The 20447-nt window shown below is 44.1% G+C and overlaps 1 protein-coding gene across 1 annotated transcript in view; it reads left to right on the top strand.

Annotated features, from left to right (window-relative positions):
- LOC141131643 (uncharacterized) overlaps positions 1 to 5365 on the top strand; it is a 30452-nt gene extending 25087 nt beyond the window's left edge. The window contains exons 5-6 of the mRNA XM_073619172.1: positions 948 to 1118; positions 3537 to 5365. Coding sequence (XP_073475273.1) covers positions 948 to 1118; positions 3537 to 4249 — 884 coding nt within the window. The 3' untranslated portion in view covers positions 4250 to 5365. The remainder of the gene's footprint in view (positions 1 to 947; positions 1119 to 3536) is intronic.
- Positions 5366 to 20447: the final 15082 nt, after the last annotated feature.

Raw genomic sequence — 20447 nt, forward strand, 5'->3', positions numbered from 1 at the left:
AAAAGATTCTGGCTGGCATACACTCTTAGGGTCTTTTCACACAGGGCGAACTCCGGCTGCGATCCGCTTGCTCTGCAGAGGATCTTCCACTGATCTCCACTGAGCAGGAGGATGACAGGTCTGTGTCTGCTCCACTTATGCAGTGCAGACACAGACACAGCCTGCTCTCCTCTATGAGGGGTTGGTTTAAACGGACCACTCGTCCCTTTACACCCAACTACCATCAGACCTGCTGGATCCCCATCCATCAATTTTTAGCGGATCAGATCAGAGTGGATGTTGGCAGGTGTAAATGGACACATGGAGGCTGCGATTGGGTCTGCCTGAAAAACGGACAGGCAGACCTGATCGGAATGTTTGTGTGAAAGGACCCTAAATTATTGCTCTGTCTCTCCTCCAGAATCCATTTAGTTATAACAGGGTCAGTTATGTGTTCATATGGAACAGCAATGACTATGGCATGAATGATATACAGTATGTCCTCCTTATCATACTCTGTTATAACAGGGTTTTTGTATTTGGATATTGGTAGACTAGGGGCATGTGCTGATGGGCTCTATCACTTTAACAGGGTTTGCATTCCTATACTTTTCTATGGAAATGCAAAACCTTCTTGAAGCAAGTCAAATGCAGGTCAGAAGAAAGTCAACTGCAGGTTAAATGGACTTGGCAGTGGATTCCGAATGATCTCAGAAGTGTCTCAAACTGACACCATTGGCACAAGTGCTAAACATTTAAACATTAACTACATAGGGATATGATAAAGCTGTAATTGAGTTCTCTCTGATTAGTTACTTGAATATTGTTGGAGTAGAATGGACAAAATGATTGCACATTTTTCTCAAATATTCCTATCGCAACCCCCCCATCCATGCTGTGTAATTGCTACTATGTATTGGAATGAGTAGAACAGCAAAATAATTCTTCATTCCTATTTTCTTATAAAGGTAAGTTATTTGTAGAGGAGCCTATAATCATTCCAATGTACATGAGAGAGCTGAAACTGGCAGTGGCAATGGGATATCAGAATGGAAATACAGATAAATGGAACTCGTTATGTGGTTTGTTAACCCAGCAAGTCAGAAATCAAGGCAACACTGCAAATGTCACTTTTGAGGGTAAGTTGTTCGTTGCATGTACAATTACAGGCAGCAATGGAGACTGTACTAAATCATCATGTACCATCTTTTAAAGTCAAGGTTTCATGTCACTTTAAAGCGGGGTTCCACTCAAATTTTTAACTTAATCTTACCCCCTTCAGTTAATTGCATAGATGTTCAAATGTCGCATGAAAATTTTTTTTATCGCTGTAATTACCTTTATATTGTACTTTATTGTGGCACTTCTTGTCTCTCCTCCCATGGGAATAGGCGTGTTTATTGCCTTTCCCCGGCGCCGCACTGTCTCCTGGGAGCTTATTGTCAGGCTTCCCAAGATTCAATGTGGAAACAATGATCATGCACGTGAACAAGCTGTGAATGAACAGCATTTACAGCATCCAGGAAATCAATGCTTGTGGGCTTCACATGCCCACAAGCAAGATGGAAACAGCCAGCATCACATTTTTAAAGTTATTCTTCAGTACGAAAACAGAGGCGGAAATATTACACCCGAACTGTAAGTATTATTTTGGGATTAGCAAAGTGTCTCAATGACCTAAAAAAAAAAAAAGATTGGTCGCCGGACTCCCACTTTAACCACCTCAATACAGGGCACTTTCACTCCCTTCCTGCCCAGGCCATTTTTCAGCTTTGAGCGCTCTCACACTTTGAATGACAATTGCGCGGTCATGCAACACTGTACCCAAATGACGCTTTTAATAATTTTGTTCACACAAATAGAGCCTTCTTCTGGTGGTATTTAATCACTGCTGGGTTTTTTTAATTTACAAAAAGTAAAAAGACAGAAAATTTTGAAAAATAAAAAGTTTTAGTTTCTTTCAGTGAATTTTGCAAATAAGCAATTTTTCTCCTTCACTGATATGCGCTGATGAAGCGGCACTGATGAGGTGGCACTGATTTGCACTGATTAGGTGGCACTTATGAGGAGGCCCCTGCTTTAGTGGCATTAGCTACGTACAGTATGTGGCACTGTGTTCTGCAGCAGTATCAGTGGCTGTTCAGGAGCCTTGTATTTTTATGAATGAATACAAGGCTTCTTCTGGTTGGCTGAGGTGGAGATCATGATATCATCTACCTGCCTCTTAAGCTCAGCCAATCAGAAGAAGCCTTGCATTCACTGATAAAAGTACAAGCTTCTCCTGAAGGTCTGAGAAGCATTCAGGCCGCCTCAGTTTTGTTCCGGCAACAAAAAGGAAGTCACCCATGCTGCTGTGGAACACAACGCCACATACTGTATGCAGCCCATGCTAGTACAGTGTGATACAGCGTATACAGGTGGCCAAATCCCTTAGTAATGTACAATAGTTTTTTTGGGGTCAGCTTGGCCCAAACAAACTATTAAAGTGACAAGAAACCTGGACGCCAATTTTAAGTCCAGCTTGTGGAAATGTGATGTGCAGAAAATAGACAGACAAACTTCCCAGCACACTAGCTCTTCTGTGACCACAGAAATGTTTATTTGAAAATCTCATTATACTATTTTGCTGCCAGTTGATTGTGCGGTAGTCTCCTGTTTAAATCTTCCTTGATTCTACACCTTTCCAAACTGGCAGGAGGATTGAGATTTCTTTCTGCAATAGGTGGAGTGAGAATACATGGTGGGGAGGTTCCAAAAGGGAGATCTCACTATTGTAGTTAGGGTTGCCACTTGTCCGGGATTCACCCGGACAGTTCGGGTTTGAAATCATGCGTCCAGGTTTCAGACTGCCTAAAACCCGAACACATTATTCAGACTGGACTATGGCTTCCAGATGCATCTGGATGAGAGGTGCTGACTGCCAAGGGGTGAGTGAGATCCCCTTTACACCAGAGGCCACAGTATTCCCCCTTACATCAGATTCCTCTCCGTACATCAGAGTTCTCAGTGTTCCCCCTTAAATCAGGGTTCCCAGAGCATCCCTTATGTTAGAGTCCCCAGAGTTCTCCCTTACATCAGAGTCTGCAGAGTCCCCCCTTACAGTAAAAGGGGAACTCTGTGGACAGATGTAAAAGGGGAACTCTGTGGACTTGGATGTAAAGGGGGACAATTGTTATTAACTTCATATGATTAGAAATGTTATTTAATAGCAAAATATATGTATAGTTTATATTATTAAAAAAACAAAAAAACTGTGTGCCGCTAAAGTGTTTGGGTTTGACTTGAAGAAAAGGTGGCAACCCTAATTGTAGTCCCAAAGATAATGAAGTGAAATAGTTATGATTCTGGTCACCACCATTCATTTAGAAATATTTGATTTTGGAGGAAGGACAATTAGTATAGTGATCTGCCCACAAAGGTACATTACATTTCTTCTCTTCACATTTTAAATGGAATGTTATTGTTCTATAATGTTAACTTGGTATGGCTGCTTAGAGCATAATAAAGAAAGATGCATAAATGTAACTTTCATTCACTTGTCATCTCTTTTCCTACAGAGATTTTATTGCTAGATAAAAAGGATGTTAATCCACAAGAGCCCAGTTACAGCACAATTGAGCCAATATATATTGACCTCAATGAAATCAACAGTGACTACAAGGCACCTCTGGATAATAAAAGAAGCAGCAATTTATATCAGTTTCATTTTGTGTCAGAACTGAAGCAAATGCAACAAACCCAAAACAAAGTGATGCCAAAATCCCCAACAGAAAACTCCAAATCCATTGATGACATCCCAAAAGACCTTCACAATCTGACCCTAAATACAGTGAAACCAGAATCCCCAACAGTACAACCCTTCAAACCCATTAATGATGTCCCGAAAGATCTTTACAATCTCACCCTAAATACAGCGAAACCAGAATCTCCAACAGTACAATCCTTCAAAGCCATTCACGATGTTCCAAAAGATCTTTACAATCTCACCCCAAATACAGTGAAACCACAATCTCCAACAGTACAATCCTTCAAATCCATTCATGATGTCCCTAAAGACCTTCACAAACTGAATGTTAAACAAGTGTGTGAATGTCTGACATTTCTCAATATGAACCAATACATAGAAGCTTTTGAAGCATCTCAGGTGGATGGCCAGCTGGTGTATGATCTTAACCAAGAGATGATGAAGAGCTGCTTGGGCATGAATGGACTTAACTGTGTAAAATTCTTGAAGTTCCGGGATGGATGGAGACCTAATCTGGATGGATAGCAGTAGTGAAGCAAGCTGCAGTCACAGAGCACAGGGATGTACAGTCAGTTTCTATGATGACTCAAGACGGACTGTTTGTCATTTAAACATTGTATTTTTGTGCTCTGCTTTATGAAAAGTTTTATTTAACAAACTTGGATTTGTCATTTTGCTCAGTACACTGTTTTCATCCTTTTGCTTGGGACAGTGTGACCCTTGCTCTAAACAACCTATATCACATTAATGCCTATATCACATGTTAGGCATAAGGAATTTGTGCTGATTGATTCCCCCCTTTGGAAACGTGTGTACTTGCCTTGTATCCTCCAGATTAATTCATTATAAAATATTTGTAAATCCCAATAAGGAATTTATCTTATTTGCTTCTTTTTGGCCTGTTAAATATACTTTTGAACGGGTTTTTTTATAACAGATAAAAATACCTGTTGATCCTGCCAGAAATCCATTGCTGTATTGTTCCTTGGGCACTCAGCAATGTTATCTAATGTAGGCTTATCATCCTTCCCAGGTAACCCAGTAAACTGCAAAACACCTCACCCTGTTATGGAGTTGAGGAGATGGAAAGGTGTTCTGTAGTCCTAAAACACTAGACATGTGCACACTGAAATATTTTGTTTCGGAATTTCGTTTTCGTCCGAAAAATACATTTATTTAGTTACTCCCGAAATTCGTTTTTATTTATTTCGTTTTTCGTTAAAAATTGCATTCGTCCGAAAATCCAAATTAAGGTCGAATCTGTCATTGAAGGCTTATGGTGTCTGTCGAATGTTCAAAAGAGATTCGACGGAGCAGCTAAACTGTACAACGCCGTATAGTTTACCTGCTCCGTCGAATAAAATAAGGAAGTTCATAGCCAGTAGCCAATAGCTGCCCTAGCGTGGCTTTTTGTCCGTCGAACTAGCATACAGACGAGCGGACTTTTTGACCGGACTCGAGTCCGTCGGATAGATTTGAAACATGTTTCAAATCTAAGTCCGTCCAACTTTTGAGAAAACAAAGTCCGCTGGAGCCCACACACGATCGAATTGTCCGACGAAATCCTGTCCGCCGGGCAAAGTCTGCCGTAAAGTCCGCTCGTGTGTACGCGGAATTATTGTCATCATCATCATGTCGAATCTCCTATCTATATCGAACTGTTGTAGCAACGAAAACGAAAATAAAGCATTTGTTTATGTTGGATCTTTCGTTTTTCGGATTCTGCACTTTCGTTATCGTTTGTTAAAACTAATGCACATGTCTATAAAACACTTCCTTTCCTAGGGTGATAAGCATAGGTGTGTGCAGCCTATTGCATTAGGGTGTGCACCCCAAAGCTCAAACACACATGCCTTTGTCTGCAGCCTCAGCTGCACTGGACAGTGAATGAATGGGAAGTGATCTGTGAAGCGGCTTTCTGTTCATTCACGAGTTGAAGCCCAGTAAACAGTTTACTATGCTTCAGCTATTATTGAACACAGTGTGTATATTTAGAAAAGGAAGTGGCTGGTAAGTGACATATTGATTTGCCCCTCCCCCTGATCTCCATTCTGAAATATCCCTCGCAGCAGCCAGGGGGAGAGGAGAGGAGGGAAGCCAGCAGCACTGCGGGTGGGGGGGAGAGGGAGGTGCAACACGGGGGGGGGGGGGGGTGGAGGCTCGGGCAGTAGGGGGAATCGACACAGCACGTAGTGATTAGGGTGTGCCCAGGCACATCTGGCACACCCCCCTGTGCACACCTATGGTGACAATGCTACTCCTCCATAGATACAGCACAGTGAGAACGTGTTGTCACCGTCGAATGGGAAGTGTGTAACTAGCAGGATCATTAGGCGAGAATAAAAGGAACAAAGCCTGAAAAAAAATTAAACAAATTCAGCCACCACATTTAACCACTTCAATACTGGCCATTTTCACCCCCTTCTTGCCCTGGCCAAATTTTTCAGCTTTCAGTGCTGTCACATTTTGAATGACAATTGAGCGATCATGCAACGCTGTACCCAAATTTATTTTTTCTTATTTTCTTCCCACAAATAGAGCTTTCTTTTGGTGGTATTTAATCACTGCTGGGTTTTTTATTTTTTGCTAAAAAAAAAGACCAAAATTTTGAAAAACAACAAGTTTCTTTGTTTCTGTCAGAAAATTTTGTAAATAAGTAATTTTTCTCCTTCACTAATGGGCACTGATAGGCTGCACTGATGGGCACTGATGAGGTGGCGCTGATGGGGTGGCACTAATATGCAACACTGATGGGCACTGATAGGTGGCAGGCACCGATGGGCACTGATAGGCGACACTTATGGGCAATGATAGGTGGCACTGATTGGCATCACTGGGCACAGATTGGCCTCACTGGTGGGCAAAGACTGGTGTCACTGATGGGCACAGAGTGGCATCACTGTTGGGGCTGCACTGTAATCAGGGCACTGATAATCAGTGCCCTGATTACCTATACAGGTTTCCTCTGTGAGGAGATGCCACTGATCGGCTCTTCTCACCTCACACTATCAGTCTGAAGCGAGGAGAGCCGATAAACGGCACTTCTTTGTTTACATGTGGTCAGCTGTGATTGGACCCAGCTGATCACATGGGTGAAGAGCCGCGGCTGCGGCTCTTTACTGAGATCGGGGTCGCGCCATGTCCCTGGGACACTGCGCGCTCACGATCACCACGCTGTGTTCCAGACTGGACGACATCATATGACGTTGGCTCAGAACATGAGAGCATCCTGCCCGCCCTCATTTGTCTATACGGCGGGCAGGAGGCGGTTAAGGGCTGGTAAACTGCAATATGTTACATTTCTTTTCTTGGGTATTGATACACTTTAGATTTATCTTGGTCTTTAAATATGCAATGCACAGCACCTGCTTGTTGCTTCTTTTGTTTTCTGTTCAGCTAGCTATATCACAATCATTCTGTATTTATGGTTAAAGGGATTCTATAATGTGTTTTCAGATATTACTTATCATTGTTTCTTTTTTTTTTTTTTTTTGATATGTCCTCTACATTTTACATGCTTGCTGTGATATATTTTCAATGTTGTTCTACAAATTAGTTGATTCTTACACTTAGAAGCTATTTATGTATACAGTCCCACTAAACTCAGTCTGTACTCTGTACTATTAGCAAGACTCCAATTGGCCTTATGAGATTGTGAGGCCACGGAGCCTGATTGAACACTAATAAGAACTTGTTTTTTGAGTGCTCAGACCCACGTGTAGCATGGTGTATATAGTGACGGATCTTCTTACGTTTAGTCTGTACAGCTCCACTAAGCCAGGGATATAAACAATCTCACGCTTTTATTTGCTCTACTTTACAATGTTTTCTTCCTGTATCATTAATATTATAGTAACAACGTTGTACTCGGGAATCCGGATGTGTCATTGTTGCATATGATCTCTGTACTCTGATCTATTTATGTAAAAGAAAGTGTATTTGGCTAGTCTGATAAAAAAACTTTTGAGTCGAGTAAAGAAAGTCTACCGTTTTCAATTAGTTGATAAGACCTGTAGGATTCCAGTGTTAGAAAGTACAGTAAAACACACTTATTCTGCTACACAAACCCGAAAACAGTCTGCCTATATAATGATAAAATAGATTTGCTTTATGTAAATTACTATATAAAATTATATCTAAAAACAAGGTTTCCTAACACTTTATTACACAGATGAGATAATTTACAATCTTAGATTCCCTTTAAACGTAACATGTCTGTGTTCAGAAAATATGTTGGACACGCATGCGTGGGTGCAAGAAGTATTGGCATTTACAAGAGTACAGCTGCATACAGCCATTCACTTGTATGAGCCTCCCAAGCATGGGAAAGCACCCAGAAATTCACACTAGGTGCAGAAAACGCCTACAAATAGCCGTGTGCATGAACCCTTGGATATGAGAGAAAAATTACGCTTATACTTTTTTTTTTTCTAACAAACAATTTCCTGAAGTTACAGCAGCACAAAGCCTATTCATTATAAGGGGTATGAGTTGCCTGTCTTTTTATATAGTCTGCTTAACCACTTCAGCCCCAGAAGGTCATTTTTTGCAATACGGCACTGCGTTACTTTAACTGACAATTATCGCGGGTGTGCAACGCTGTACCCAAATAAAATTAATGTTCTTTTTTTCCCACAAATAGAATTTTACTTTGGTATTTGACCACCTTTGTAGTTATTATTTTTTGCGCTATAAACAACAAAAGAGCGACAATTTTGGAAAAAAGGACAATATTTTTTATTTTCTGCTATAAAACACATCTGATAAAATAAGTAAAATCTAATTTCGTCATCAGCAGTGTTAATTTTGGCAGAAAATTTAGTTTTAGTCTTAGGACTAAAATGGCATTTTAGTTTTTGTCCCATTTTAGTCTTCTGCAATTGTTTTCGTTTTAGTCATATTTAGTCGACTAAATCTCCAGTACATTTTAGTCGACTAAAACTAATTTTAGTCGTCTAAAATCTAATGGGTATAATTAAATTGTAATGCATTAGTTAAACATTCCTCTACAATTTCCAAACTCATTATATACTGGAGTGAAAAATCTAATATGTTATTATTTATGGTATTGAGGTATGAACATGCACTACAGACCAGTGTTAATTTTGAAGTAACATTTCAATTTAGTTTTAGTCTTAATCTTAGTCTTTTGACTAAAATGCCATTTTAGTTTTAGTCGGATTTTAGTCATCTCAATTGTTTGAGTTTTAGTCGTATTTTAGTCGACTAAAATAGTATTCATTTAGTCGACTAAAATGTTTTAGTTGTTTTAGTCTACGAAATTAACACTGGTCATCAGTTTAGGCCAATATGTATTCTGCTACAACTTTTTGGTAAAAATAAGCGTATTTTGATTGGTTTGTACAAAAGTTATTTTGACCTATTAGACCTATTAGTCTACAAACTATGGGATATTTTTATGGCATTTTTATTTATTTATTTTTTTACTAGTAATGGCAGGCAATCAGCTATTTTTAGTGGGACTGCGACATTGCAGCAGACAAATCGGACACCTAACTGACACTTTTGACACTTTTTTGGGAACCAGTGACATTACAGTGATCAGTGCTAAAAAATATGCACTGTTACTGTACTAATGACACTGGCAGGGAAGGGGTTAACATCAGGGACGATCAAAGGGTTAAGTGTGTCGCTAGGGGTTGATTGCTAACTGCGTGGGGGATTGTCTGACTGGATGAAGACCGAGATCCGTGTTCCTGCTTATCAGGAACACAATATCTCCATCTTCTTCCCTGTCAAACCGGCGATCTGCCTTGTTTACATAGGCAGATCGCCGTTCTGCCTCGCTCGGGAACGATCGCAGGGGGCTGGCGGACATTGGGTCCACTAGACCCACTGATTGGCTCCCGGTGTGTCCAATCATTGCGCACCCCCAGTGTCTATTGAACGAAATGATGTACAGTTACATCGTTTCATGCAATAGAGCGACATGCCGCAGTACATCTGAAGTGGGCGGTCGGCAAGTGGTTAAACATTGACAGGACAAATTAGTACATTTTAATTTCTCATTTGTTCATTGACAGACACAGCGCTTCCTTATTCAGAACCATAAGGTTATATCCCCCCACAGGAGTAGGACACTAGGCAGAAAAAAGAATTGGCTATGGGCAGTCCTAGGTGATATACACCCCCCTCTCTGCTATAGGCCTTCAGTTTTTTTTCTGCCTAGTCAGGAGTAAGGACCTAGTTCCCTGCTGGGATCTCTAGTCCTGGCAAATTAGATTTTTTTTTGTTTGTAGTTTTTTTCCTGGATTTTTTCCGGTGAGATCTGCAATCAACTGCTGGACTGGGCGACGGGCTGGACATTTGATCCAGTGGTCTCCCCAGTCTGGCCAGCGAGCGCGTGCAGACTGCAGCCACGCGTTACGTCGGTCCTGCAAGTTAAACGTCTTGCGAGGTCGCATACAACCGGGTCTCGGGCTCGAGTCGCAGCATCCCTCATGGCCGACAGCGCCCCCACTTCGGTGGTGAGGAGGTTCTGTCTGAAGCGATGCCCGTCTGGTCCTGGTATGGCGAGTAAATGTCCCCCCTCTCCCCTTGGTGGGTTTGCGGTGGATGCGGACCCCTCCCCGGGTCGGTTGGTCCTGCGTGTTTCCCTCCTCCCTTGCACCCTCTCTTTCTGGGGTGGATGGACCCTGGAGGTCCCCTGGTAGCCCCCCTTTCCCCCTCCCTCTATATAGGGTAGTGTGGTGCCATGATGGATCCTGGGGGATGGGGTTGAGTACTGGTGGGCAGGGGGTGCACGCCGCCAGGTGAAGTGCTTACCGGGGGGGAGGCACTGGGCGCTCCCGGGGGTCCAGTGCCCAGATCCTCTCTCTCTCTTTCAGGGGCTTTCCTGGGGTCTGCGTCAGCCTTGTGTAGCACGGCCGACGCCCATTTTGCCATAGCCGGCGTCTTTTCCCCCTAGTGCTTGCTGGCTTCTTATGGCTGGCGGCCATGTTTGTGTAGCTCGGTGGCCATGATTTGGTGTTTTTTGTTCTCAGGCAGAGGTGGCCATTACTGTGTAGCCCAGACGGCATTTTTAGCAGGCGGAAGCTCCTCCTTTTAATCCGGTGCTGACTCCTGTGTTATTCTCTTCCTCAGACGCCACGTGTGCTCGGGTCTACACCTGAGGCAGCAAGCGCTACTCTGGTGGGGTCCCTTCCTCTCTCTGCTGCAGGCTGTGGGGTATCCTGGTGTTCCAGTACCGCTACAGGCGTGGGGGGTGTCCCTTTGCAGTGGTCGCTCTTGGTGTGGGGGGGGTCTTTTCTTCCCCTATGGAGTCTCAGGAGCATGTTTCCCCACCTGACCCCCTATCAGAGGCTGCAGGTCCCTCTGGGTCCCAGCCGTCCATTGACACACTGACGGCGACCCTGGAGTCCTTCGTGTCCCGGGCGGAGGTGGCTCTTGGGCGGCTGACTAGCAAGAAGCATCCCCCGCCTGTCCCTGCTTCATCTGTCTCGTCAGATCCTGAATCTGATTCGGCTGCCGTGGACGGGGCCCACCCTGCGGGGCCTGCGGCCGCACTCCTAGATTTTTTTGGACAGTGAGGATGATTCCTCTGCCCTGGTGGCTGCGCGCGAGAAGGCGCTGGTGGACGCACTGATTGCATCTGTGCGGGAAACTTTAAAAATGGAGGCTGCAGCTGCAGCTGTGGTGGAGGTGGAGGTCCCTTTTGGCACTCACAAGCTGTCTCGCACGGCAAAAGTGTTCCCTTATCTCTCCTTTTTTGACAAGTTTGTCTTTAAGGAATGGGAGCATTCAAAATGTCCCTTTGCGGTCCCAAAGTGCTTCGCTGTGCGTTATCCATTTGAGGAGAGTCTTCTCAAGTTGTGGACGACTCCACCTGTGGCGGATACTCCGGTCTCCCGATTGAACAAAGCCACCATGATTCCGTTCTGAAGACTCTCTGGCTTTTAAAGATTCGGCTGACAGGAAGGCAGAGTCTCTGAGCCGCACTTTGTTAACAATTGCAGGTTTGGCGCTTTGGCCGGTCCTGGCCATTGCACTGATCTCAAAGGCTGACAGAGTGGGTGAAGCTGTTGCGCCGTGCCCTGGAGGGTGATCAGTTTCCTCCTGCCTTTACTGAATTGGTGGACTAGCTGGTCCAGGGGCCGTAGTTTGTCTGCGATGCCTCTTTGGATGCAGCTCGCTTGCTTTCTAAGCTGTCTGTTTCAGTGGTAGTGCTTCAGGGGGTATTGTGGCTGAAGTGTTGGACTGTGGAAAAGGCCTCTAAAAAAGCCCTAGCTGATCTGCCTTTTCAAGGCAATCGTTTGTTTGGGGCTACTCTGGATGATATCATTAAGAGTGTTCCGGGGAGGGGGGGGGGGGAGAGTACTTTTCTTCCACAGTCAAAAAAGTCACACAGAATGTTTTTTTGTCCCTCGGTCCACTGATAAAGGCTCAAAGTCTTTCAAGCCCCCCTTGGGAGATTCCAAGCGAACCTGGTTGAGCAAACCGAGAGCAGGGTTCTCCAGACCCCCAGATAAGGCTCCTTCGGCATGAAGGGGCGCCCTCATCCGCAGTCTGGGTGGGGGGACATCTTCACTGGTTTCCGGGCCCGGGGACCTTTCTGATAAATGACATGTAGGTCCACAAAGTGTCTGGTTACAAGATCGAGTTCCAGTCTTGTCCCCCAAGCAGATTTTTTCCGTCCAATCTGCGTCTGTCTGTTTGCCCTCCAGGGCGCGGTGCAAGGCCTGTCACTTTTAAGGGATAATTGTCCGGGTTCCCGTGTCAGAACGTTTTCAGGGTTTTTATTCAAACCTATTTATGATCCCCAAAAAAGAGGGTACGGTACGTCCAATTCTGGACCTCAAGGCCCTGAACCGCTTTGTGCGGGTGCTGAAGTTCAGAATGGAGTCTATTCGCTCCATGGTGGCATCTCTTCATCAGGGGGAACTTTCTTGCCTCCATCAACATCAAGAATGCCTACCTGCACTTTCCGATATGTGCACAACACCAGCGGTTCCTTAGCTTTGCTGTGGGAGAGGAACATTATCAGTTTGCGGCATTACCCTTATCTGGGTCCGACTCTGGATTCCTCTCTGGCCAGAGTGTTCCTTCCGCAGGACAAACTACAGAAGTTACAGGCGGCAACTCGCTTACTGCTGTCCAGCAGGTGGGTCTCCCTGCGGACTTGCATGCGGGTGCTAGGCCTGATGGTGTCTACGTTCAAAGCAGTCTCGTTTGCTTAGTTCCATACCAGACCCCTGCAAAAGGAGATCTTGTTAAAATGGGACAAATGTCCAGGGTCTCTGGACAGTCAGATTCGGCTGAGCCAAGGAACCAGAGGGTCCCTGATCTGGTGGCTTCGTTCCCCGCCTCTTCAGTGGGGGAAATCCTTTCTCCCTCTGTACTGGACGGTGGTCACAACCGATGCCAGTCTGTTCGGGTGGGGAGGAGGCCTGAGCTCGGCTCAGGGTCGCTGGGGGAATCCAGACTACCTATCAACATCTTGGAACTCCGGGCGATCAGACTCGTTCTGGATCATTGGTCGGATCAACTTCAGGGGTTCCAGACAATGCCACGGCGGTGGCCTATGTCAACCACCAGGGAGGAACAAGGAGTGTGTTAGCGGGCCTGGCATTCTCCTGTGAGCAGAGCGTTTCGTCCCGGCCATCTCCGCTGTTCACATTCTAGGGGTGGACAACTGGCAGGCGGATGACCTCAGTCAACAAGTGTTGAACCAAGGGGAGTGGTCCCTTCATCAGGAGGTATTTCAACAGATATGTCTGCATTGGGGCTCTCCAGAGGTAGATCTGATGGCATCCCAGGTCAACAGGAAGGTGCAGAGGTTTGTGGCCAGGTCTCGGAACCCCCTTGCGGTTGCCTCAGACGCTCTGGTGGCTCCGTTGGGCCAGTATCGTCTGATCTTCACCTTTCCTCCTCTCAAGCTTCTGCCTCGGTTGTTACGCAGGATCGAGGCCGAAGGAAAGCCAGGTGTTGAAGGATAGAGGCTTACCTGCATCGGTGATTCCGACACTACTCAAAGCTAGGAAATCTACTTCCAGGAAGGTATATCATTGGATGTGGAAAGCGTACATTTCATGGTGTGAATCAGTGGGGTTTCACCCATGTTCCTTTTTCGGTGGCTCGGATTTTGACTTTTCTTCAGAGGGGCATTGAAAGACATTTGGCCTTGAGTACAATCAAGGGCCAGGTATTGGCTTTGGCGGTTTTCTTTTAACGCCCCCCTGGCTTCACATTCCCTGGGGCGTACCTTCATTCAGGTGGTGCGACATGTGATTCCACCGGTGCGATCTCCCTTGCCACCGTGGGACTTGAATCTGGTGCTTTCGTTTCTACAGAAGCCCCTTGAAAATATTTGAGAAATTCCCCTACTCACTCTGTCACAGAAGGTGGCCTTCTTGGTGGCTTTTTTCTTGGTGGCTATCACCTCTGCTCGCAGGGTGTTGGAATTGGCGGCGCTATCCTGTCACGTGCCCTACCTGGTGATTCATGAAGACAAGGTGGTTCTTCGTCCTTGTCCTTTGTGCCTTCCAAAAGTGGTTTCTGATTTTCATATAAAGGAAGACATTGTGTTGCCTTCCCTATGTCCCAGGCCGCAACATCCGAGGGAATTTGCCTTACACACCCTGGATGTGGATCAAACGATCCTTACGGAGGTCAGACTCCCTGTTTGTGATCGCAGACGGGCCAAAGAAGGGGCTGTCTGCTTCCTCTGCGACCATTTATAGATGGATCAGACAGACCGTGACTCAGGCCTATTCTGTCAGAGGTCGGGTTCCTCCCTTCCCGGTGAAGGTGCACTCTACTCGGGCGCTCCTGGGCCTTCCGTCATCAGGCGTCAGTGACGCAAGTGTGCAAAGTGGCCACCTGGTCGTCGGCGCACACTTTGACAAAATTTTACAAAGTGGATGTGCTGGATGCCTCTTTTGGCCGCAAGGTTCTGCAGGCTGCGGTCTAGAGGGTTTTTTCCTCATGAAGGGGGTTTTTCCTCGGAATGCTGGAGATGTGGTTTCTCTCCAGGGGACTTTGCACACATCTTCTGGCATTGCTCAAAACTACAGCAGTATTGGAGAGAGGTGCTTGATTTAACTAACAAAGTGGCATCAACCAATTTACCACTGCAGATGGAAATATGCATACTGGGTCTAATAGAAAACATTGTCCCAACCATAACCAAACGCACGTTGACCGGGTTATTACTCTTTTATGCTAGGAAAAATATTGCAATACAGTGGAAAAAACCTAACCCTCCCTCAATTACACAGTGGAAACGCTTAGTTAATGATAGCCTCCCGCTATATAAAGATACATACGCTAACAGAGGTTGCCCTCTGAAATTTGACAAAGTTTGGCGTAAATGGATGGAAACAATGAACATTGCACAATGAGTATAGATCTTTATTGGTAATCAGGTTACAGTGTTGGACAAAATATTGTCTTTCTTGGCTCAGCTAACAGTAATTTCAGGCTCAATCTGATGCAGAATCTAACTGTTTAACTCTCTTAGAAGAGGACTAACTGTATAACTCTGATGCTGTTATCTAACCTGGCAACTCACATTGACTGATGTTCACCTATTCTGTCGTGGTACCGATGTATTGTAGCAACCAAATGTTATTGTATTGTTTGTCTCAAAAATCTGAAATAAAAATAATTTAAAAAAAAAAAAAAAAAGAAGGGGGTTTTCTTGCTGTTCAGGTTGGGCTCCAGTTGTTCTCGAGCTCCAGATTGTCTGGTTGGTCTGTTTTTCGTTGGCTGCCCCACCCCTCATGTTTGGCACTGCTTTGGGACATTCCTATGGTCCTAAATAAGGAAGCGCTGTGTCTGTCAATGAACGAATGAGAAAATAGGATTTTTGACTTACCGTAAAATCCGTTTCTCTGAGTTCATTGACAGACACAGCACCCACCCCTCTCTGGAGTTTTTAATGCTTCTGACACTGCTTGTGACAAAACTGAAGGCCTATAGCAGAGAGTGGGGTGTATATCACCTAGGACTGCTCATGGGCATAGCCAAGTCTTTTTTCTGCCTAGTGTCCTACTCCTGTAGGGGGCGCTAGAACCCTATGGTTCTGAATAAGGAAGCGCTGTGTCTGTCAATTAACTCAGAGAAACGGATTTTACGTTAAGTCAAAAATCCTATTTTTTCCATCATGCATACAAATATCACATTTGGAAGAACAGAATAATGGCCACATAATGTATCGATGTACACTACTTATGATGATTACATGTTAAATCACATGTAATAATTTGCACTGCCCAATAACTAAGTTTGAAAGTTGAATATACAGTTTGAAAGAAAGAGTTTTTCCAAAGAAAGAAAAAAAGTTAGAATTTTTTTTTTTTTCGTGTCAAAATCTGTTTTATTAGTCGAAAGAAGAAAAGAAAAGAAATAAAGCATGTTTGAGCGAAAGTTTAAAAAGATTTGAAAGAAAGATAGAAAGTTTGAAAAAATATGACAGTTTGAAGGAGAGGATGGGAAGGGAGGAGAGGGAGAAGAGAGGAGTAGGAGAGAAGTAGAAGAAGCCGCTTTTACATGTTTTCCTATGGTAGCCTATGTTACCATGCACACATTCATATTTACAGGTGTTTTAGAAGAGCTTTTGGGCAGAGAAAAAAAGCTTGATGCGCCTAAACGTGCTTAACCACTTTGCGCATTTAGCATTTGGAATTAATACTCTGGCAAACTAAATGAATGAATGCTCAAACGATTGACGCCCCTGAACGCATGTGCAAAACACAGCTTTAGGCATGTTTTTCAATCAGCTTTTCTCCTGCCAGGTTTCAGGGTAACTGAACAAATGCTCAGCGTGCATGAGGCCTATATGCTTGGTAGTAGTGAAGTGGAACCACCCTGTCCAAGTCAGTTAGTGTGTACTTGGTATTAAGCTAGTTCCAGACTTACAGTGTTGCCAAAGTGAGTGGGGAAACAGGGAAAGACAGACCTGTGAACAAGCCAGGGAGCATGCACCAAATTTTGGCCTGCCATACACTTCTCTAGGAGACCCATAGTTTATATCTAATGTCAGAATTCCCATTAATGATTTGAATTGATTACCACCTTATCATAAAATTAAAGAGCAGGAAGCCTTAATCCACCACAGTGGCGGCTGGTGAAGTTTTAGGATGGGGGGTGCCAGACCCTGCCCTTCCTTTTTGACTCCTCCCACTTCTCATAAGCCCCACCCCCTATGGAATCAACCCACTCCATCCCCTGAATTTCACTTGCTTCCACCCATAATGTCAAGAATATATAGCTCATCCTCACAGATCAGGGTATGCAGCTCCGCCTCACAGATCAGGGTATGCAGCTCAGCTCACAGATCAGGGTATACATTTCCGCCTCACAGATCAGGGTATGCAGCTCATCTCACAGATCAGGGTATGCAGGTATACATCATCTATCCTGTATACAGCTAGCTATATACACCCACATTCCTTCCTGTATATAGGGACCTTTCTCCATCATCACTGACTGCAGGCGTATATCATCTGTCCTGTATACAGCTACATATACAGTAACAGGACAGATTATGTATATCTGCAGTCAGTGATAACTGAGGAAGGTCTCTATATACAGGAAGGAAGAAGGTGGGTGTATATAGCTGTATACACTACACAGGACAGATGTACTCACAATTTGTGTATATCTGTGTAGTGTATACAGCTATATATGCACACATTTTGACCCTCAGTACATGCCAGAAATCCACATAATTTATCCTGCTACAAAGCATTGCATGATTGCAGCCAGCCACTGTCATGTGGCCCAGTCACTGACACCCTGATGCTCCAGCCTTGCGATTAGTCATCTGCCCTGGGCCCAGTCTGCGTGACTCAGGTGGAGTGGAGACTGGACACTGGAGACTGAGAGAAGCGAGGGGAAGTGTGGGCGGAGTGGAGGGGCAGCTGTCATGTCTCAGTGAATTTGCCTGATTCCCACGGCGCTGACACTTAAGCTAGCTTACCTTTAGGAGGAAGGAATCACAGAAACGCCGCTCAGCCTCAGGGCTTGCTCAATCCACCACCCACAGTCCGTCCACAGCACAATGAGTGGTGGCAAACTGGAAGCGATGCCACAAAAAGCACCGCCCACCATGCTCCAGTCCCCACCAATAAAATAAAAGCACAGGAGGTCAGAGACAAATGATTGTAGAGTGGGAGTGTTTGCGGGCGCATCTCTTGCACCCTGAACACTCCCTAAACACGGGCAAATCAGCTTCCCAGTTGCAATCAGCTGATTGCAAGCATGGAAAGCTTTCCATAGACTGCTGTGTGTCCAGTGCCTGTCCGTGCGCCCCCTATTGACGGGCCGCCACTGATCCACCATTATTTTTAGTTCTCCTCAGAAAAGGATAACCATGGTCTCTGTGCTTTCTCTCCAGATAAGCACTTGCATAATTTCATGAATCGGGCAGGAAAAGTAATTCAGCAACTCCATAGGGAGTATCTGCAGAACAAAATGTATCCTATGCAGGATATTTTTTATTTTCATTTTTACACCCTCTCTACCTAAGTGAAGACTGCCTTATCTCAGTCCTGTAAATCATTTGAATTGATTTTAACTGGGGTGGAAAAATCATCCCGAATATGGATTAGAGAACATTGGTAAATTTAATTCTGGATTGATGGGTTTCCCTTGGCAAGTAAAAACACTAAGCTTTTAAAGTAATGGGCAGAATGTCTAAATTACTGAGATTTATCTTAAAGTTGGACAGGTGGTAAAATCTCTCCAATTCCACCATTATAATTGGTACAGTGATCCACAGAATAGTCACAAAGAACAGGATACCATCTGCAAAGGCTGCAGTAGTATGTTGCACTATGCCAATTTGTAAGGATTGTTCCTAATTTTACGTAGGAGGGCCTCCAGCAATAGTACAAAAATAAAAAAGGAAAGGGTGGCACCCTTCTCTTGTACCATTACCAATGCAAAAAGAGGGAGAAAAGGTATTATGGACCCTTATTCTAGTTCAGAGATTAATTTATACGGCACCTATCCTTTGGGGCATCTTTGACCCAAATCCTAATCTGTTTAAAGTGGTTCTAAAGGCTGATGATTTTTTACCTTCACGCATTCTTTGCAAGAAGGTAAAAAACCTTCAGTATGCAGCTCCCCTTGCAGCCCCCCCTAATACTTACCCAAGCCCAATCGCGATCCAGCGATTGTCAGCATACTGAGACAGCTCACCTGAATGCCACTGTCACTTGTAAATAGAGCCAGCAGAGGCAATCTTCTGCTACCAACTTCTTATGCGTCTCTGACAATTAACATCATCGTATGTATTGCCTAGCAGAGGACATGAGTAATGACCTGTACAGATTGTTTACAAATGGCAGCGGCACTCCGGTGAGCTGTCTCAGCGTGCTGACAAGGGTCTGGATGGAGGCAGGTGGCACTGCTTAACTGCAGAGGTGCCATCTGGTCCCACACAAATGGAAGTCTGAATGGTGTTGGTGTAGTTCATTTGCATTTGGTCTGCAGGCAGCACCAGAGAGGTGTGCAAAGCAATGCACTGACCAACAGCAAGATTAATTATTAAAGGTAATTAAAAAACTTTGCCAGTACATTCATTTTTTGTACTTTCTTTGCACTCATACTGCTACACAAATACAGATTTTTTTTTTGGCCCTTGGGATTTTGAATAAGGTGTGACACTGATATTGATGTAATAAAAAACAGATTTATTGGTTCACACAAGATCTACAGTAGCCACAAACAGATGTCAGGTATATGAACAGATCTGTGCACATAGTATTGCAGTAAAATACGATTTTCCATAACAAAGGTCCAAAATGAGTACAACAATGTAGCCTAGTGACCCGACACGTTTCATGAACACCAGTTCACTTCCTTAGGGGTTGATGTAAAAACTGTAAAAGGTATAATGGAGAAGGTAAATGATTTGTATAGGGTCAAAACGTTAAAGGACTACCATATTGTGCCCATACTTACAAAACTGTTAGAGGGAATACACATGCTCATATTCACCGGACTACCGCTGAAAATGTCTGTCCTGGGAGCTGTGGGTGTAAGATCCAAAAAGGCCCGTTAGGCCAAACAGGGAAAACGCGAGCCCAAACCAACATAATGGCCTCCACGATGATGACTGTAGAAGACATATCAGAAAATAAACCTCGCTACCACAATGTATAACTATAGTGTCTGACTGAAAGCAATAAATATAATGCTGAACAAAAAGTGCAAACGTATGTCTATATCACTGAATGTGACTGAGGTGAATATAATATGTTACATGCTCAGAGCCAAGACTGAACGTGAAAGATGAATGAGTGATGGCCTACCAGGCATTTTTGGATCTTACACCCACAGCTCCTGGGACAGACATTTTCAGCGGTAGTCCGGTAGGCCATCACTCATTCATCTTTCACTTTCTGTCTTGTCTCTGAGCATTTAACATTATATTCATGGTATTTGATGACCTCTGCGGTTTTTATTTTTTGTGCTTTAAACCAAAAAAGAGCGACAATTTTGAAAAAAAAAAAATAATATTTTTTACTTTCTGCTATACAGTAATACATATCCAAAATAAAAAACAAATGTATTCATCAGTTTAGGCCAATATGTATTCTTCTTCATATTTTTGGGAAAAAAAATCCCAATAAGTGAATATTGATTGGTTTGTGCAAAAGTTATAGTGTCTACAAAAAATAGGGGATAGATTTAGGGACTTTTAATTTTTTTAATTGTTTTTACTGGTAATGGCGGTTATCTACTATTTTTAGCA

The sequence above is a fragment of the Aquarana catesbeiana genome, linkage group LG03 (assembly GCF_042186555.1).
Source record: "Aquarana catesbeiana isolate 2022-GZ linkage group LG03, ASM4218655v1, whole genome shotgun sequence".
NCBI lineage: Eukaryota > Metazoa > Chordata > Amphibia > Anura > Ranidae > Aquarana > Aquarana catesbeiana.